This window comes from Galeopterus variegatus, unplaced genomic scaffold (genome assembly GCF_000696425.1).
Source record: "Galeopterus variegatus unplaced genomic scaffold, G_variegatus-3.0.2 Scaffold1721, whole genome shotgun sequence".
NCBI lineage: Eukaryota > Metazoa > Chordata > Mammalia > Dermoptera > Cynocephalidae > Galeopterus > Galeopterus variegatus.
This window is the reverse complement of record NW_007727832.1, coordinates 200252-204504: the sequence shown is the minus strand read 5'-3', so window position 1 is coordinate 204504 and position 4253 is coordinate 200252. Positions and strand designations below refer to the sequence as shown.

The window sequence follows — 4253 nt, the reverse complement described above, 5'->3', positions numbered from 1 at the left end:
GGAAAAAAAAAAAAAAAAAAAAAAAAAAAAAAAAAAAAGGCACCTCCCTACAAAACCTCTATTAAATGCAGAGGGGTAGAGAGGAAGCTTCACAGGAGAAGCCTGGCAGTTTTTACTCAAGCGATCAGAGTGAATACTGGCAGAAAGGGGACAGACTGAAACTGTGCGTCTTTGCTTCTGTGACAGTCCTGCCCAGGACTTGCAACTCGGACCTTTGCATGCTACAAAGCAGCTGGCCTGGGGTCTTCAAAGGGGTCAAGGTCACCAAAGTTGAGGAAAGATTGAGGAGACTAATGAGATGTGATAGCTCAAGGCAGCACGACTCTGAAATGGGTCTCTTTCCTACAGAAGACCTTCTCAGGACATTGGTGAAACATGAATGAGGCCTGGGCACTGTCTGGTCATGTAGCAGTGAAATGTCCAGATTTTGATGGCTGTGCTGCGGTTGTCTGTGGGAAATGCACATGGAAGCGTTTGGAGGTGATGGTGTATCAGATCAGCAACTTACTCTTAAATGCATATGAAAATAAAACTTCTTTTTAATTGAACTTCTTTTTTTACTCTTTTTCTGTAAAAAATTTACTTTTTTTCTGTAAATTTGTGATTGTTTAATGACTTAAAAAACCTGGGAAAATATAAGAACGTAACTATTTTCATTGTTATTGTCTAGGACTACGCTGTTTGATATGGTAGCCACTAGAAACGTCTAGGACTACGCTGTTTGATATGGTAGCCACTAGAAACAGGTGGCTATTTACATGTAAATTAATTAGAATATTAAGAAAATTAAAATTCACTTCCTCTGTCTCACGGGACACATTCTGAGCTCTCTGTAGCCACATGTGACTAATGGCTACCATATTGGATCACGCTGCTCTGGAAGACTAGACACCTGGATGCCTTTATATGGATGGTGACTGGGATGTCATCAATCTTGGGTTTGGGAACACTGAAGAGTCCAGGATCTCTCAGCATTCGGTGGTGGATCTTGAGACCTAAGTTTGCTAAGCAATTTCTAACAAGGATGGCAATTTGTATTTATAGTGCAGCCCTACGTTCCTCATATCNAAGCAATTTCTAACAAGGATGGCAATTTGTATTTATAGTGCAGCCCTACGTTCCTCATATCGGTGGCCAACCATGTGGGCAATAAGACACTTGCACGAGACAACTCGGGGCTACTCACCGGTGTGCTAACTGTGGGTCCGGATGAGGCTAAGACTCCCTGGGATGGCTCTGCGGAGACGACCCCTAGCTCTTGTGGTTCTGATGAATGGGTGGCTTCTCTGCAGGACTCTTCAAGGCCACCTTCTATTTTCATCCTTCCCTGCGGGTGTGTGGGGCCAACTCCCCCTACAGGCACGTCCCCAGGACTGGTATGTGAATAAGTCAGATCTGTAGAACTGATTTGCCCTTCAGGGTTTGTGACTTCCACATCGGAATAGAATTCACCTTCCTCCCCGGTGTCCCCGAGGGATTCAACTTCCCCTCCAGTGGCGGCTTCTTCTCCAGCTGTGACTTCCAAACCCATTTCCACCTCCCCTTCATCGGCGATTTCCCCTTCAGGACTCTCAGTAGCACCAACAGCTTCTTCGCTTCTCTGGTCATCGTCCTTCTCTAGCGGTGGCACCTGTAATACGTGGGGGGAAAAACCAGGAAACAGAGCGTGAGGGACCTTGGGAGTTTTGCTGTTTGTCGTGTGAGCACACAGACGGGGAAACTGCATTTACACACTCCTCGGCATCACTAAGAGTTTATGCCTCATGCCTTAATTTGTCTGCTGTCTGTTTTTCACAGTCATTTTGCAGCCTTTATTATGGGAAATGAGTTCTGAAAAACTCAGGGCGATTTAAGAATTGGGTGTCCTTGGAATTCCTGACCAATTATGGACACTATGGAAGGGGCTGGAAGGAAAATAAATTTCTCCGCAACTGAGTTGAGTTTGTCCCAGTGCAAGGTAGTAGGATCATTGCACAATTGGCTCAACCAAGTCCAAACTCTCTTTAATCTCAGTAAACGCAAGCCCAGGATAACTCTTCCGTGGGGAACTTTACCCTGCCGCCTTGGTGACTCTGTTCCTCTTCTCCAGCAGAAGCCGAGCCGTCTTCCAGGTGAGACCTGGTTTCAGAGAAACAATCGAACACCTTCAAGTGACAACTTTCTTTCTCTTGGCACTTATCACCTCCTGGATTCTGCAAATCTATTTATGTACTTGATAATTCACTACCTCCCTCTCGAGGCTGTAGGCCATGACTGTCCTGTTTGTCACTAACTAGCACAGGATCATGCCTGTCAGGTGGCCAAGGTGCCATGAAAGAGCTGCTCTACCAATGCATGAAAATTACAATGATGGAAGAAGCACTGTAGGAACACGATTATGGCCCTAGAAAGTCACTTTAAATATACTCGTGTCTGGGAGAAAACTGGGGAAAAGAAATACAACGTAGAGAAAAGACTCTTGCACACAAAAAACCTTCGTTCATTTCTCAATGATTTACATAGCACAAGAATGTCATGATTTACATTTAAAAAATATTTTGGTTTTTAAAAAGTTAAAAATACAAACTAATTATTTTTTTGAAGCCAAACTGATACAGATTTGTGTGACACAGACGATGACAGTCTCCTGTGATTTTTCTCTCCTTCCCAAGAGAATCACTGGTAATAGTAAGAGATTTAGGGCTATATTCTTTCAAATTTTTTTCTCTGAATTTAAATCCCCCACTCCCCATTAGAGATCATACTATACCTATTGTTTTACATTTAGTCTTTTCATTTAGCATAACCTGCATGTCTTTCCATATCAGTACATGCAGACCTACCTTTGAAAAATAAAATTAAACAATACAGAAATGCCTAAGATGAAAAGGTCAAATTCTTTAAAGTGGTTTCTATCCTTTCAAACAAGGCATAAGATTGCAGAGGGCTGGCAGCAGAGCTCTCTACCTAACCACGCTCTGTGTGCACTCAGTGCTTTCACGGAGGCCTCAGGGTAGGGTTTACCGTGGGCCACCTGACCTCAGGGACCTGTCCCATCGCCTGTCACCCCCAAGCCCGGGAAGAGGAATCCGTCCTTGCAGGAAGAGGGCAAGGGGCTGGCCTGACCTCCGGTCACAGCGAGTGGCCCCAGCGCAAGGGCAGGGTCAGCAGCCGATGGACCCGCGCCCCGCAGAGGGCTCCGCGGCAGGGACGGCCAGGCATAGTGGTTGCCATGGTTACCGCGGGGCGAGCGAGTCCCGGGCTTTAGAGGTAGCCGAGCGCTTGGGGCCGGGGAAAGAGGGAGAGTAAGAAAGAGGACAAAGGGACAGGAGGTCAGAAGGGAGAAGGGGCAAGCTGTGGGGGCTGGGGGGCGGGCGAGGTGTGCGGGCAAGGCCCGGAACACGGGGCGCCAAGGGACAGGGGAGAGGAAAAGGGCGCGGAGGCGAAGGGGCGCCAACGGAGGCCACGGAAAGGGGGCGACGCGGGGGCCACCCGGGCACGATGACCGAGGAGCCAGGCGGCCGTCCCGAGACCCGCTGTCCCCTCGGCCCCGCTCACCCGCCCGCCGGGTCGCCGGGCTCCGCCATCTTCGTTGCTGGGCGACGCCGTCAACATCCGGCAGAGCGGGGACCACGCGAGCCTGGAGGGCGGGGCGGCCTGGCCGGGCGCGGGGCCATCGTGCCACTCAGGGGCACGCAGGAACACACGAGCTCTAAACAAGCAAACATGCGACAGCACAAATACCTGTTTTCTCTGCCGCCGTTTGTGTCCGAGCTCTGTCCCGCCAGGACTCAGTTTTGGTGAAGCGACAACAGTGTCCTCGTGCGCCCAGCCCGGCATCTCCTATGCCCCGGAGGACCGTGCGGGGCACCGAGAACCCCGGGACGGCCGAGTGCCCCGGGGGTGGCAGGCGGGGTGCGGGCACTCGGGGCTGCAGCCCCCGCGCGGCTCCTCCGCCTCCAGCCCCGGGGCTCAAGCGCCCCCTCCGCGGGGATCCTGCCCAGTACCCTCAGGGACGAGGAATGCCCAGTGGCCTTCCGGTGGGTGTCGTTCCGTCCTACCCCCAAACATGAAATATGCAGATGCCGAGCGCGGCACGGAGAGAGCGAGCGCACACTGGGGGCGTCCGCGGGTCCCCGCCTTCTCCCCGGGGCGCGGAGCTCCCGTCGGGGCCAGAGTCCCCGGGGCCAGGGCGGGCGGCGAGGCCTGGAAGTGCGGCCGGCGGGGACAAGGGGCTCCGGCCCAGGGCGCGGGCAAGAAGGCGGGCGAGGGAG

General features: G+C 51.6%; 1 protein-coding gene across 1 annotated transcript in view; it reads right to left on the bottom strand.

Moving 5' to 3' along the window:
- Positions 1–3819, bottom strand: part of CCDC40 (coiled-coil domain containing 40) — a 60725-nt gene extending 56906 nt beyond the window's left edge. The window contains exons 1-2 of the mRNA XM_008578578.1: positions 3538–3819; positions 1187–1630 (exon numbers count right to left, since the gene is read on the bottom strand). Of these exons, the coding sequence (XP_008576800.1) occupies positions 1187–1630; positions 3538–3819 (726 nt within the window). The remainder of the gene's footprint in view (positions 1–1186; positions 1631–3537) is intronic.
- Positions 3820–4253: the final 434 nt, after the last annotated feature.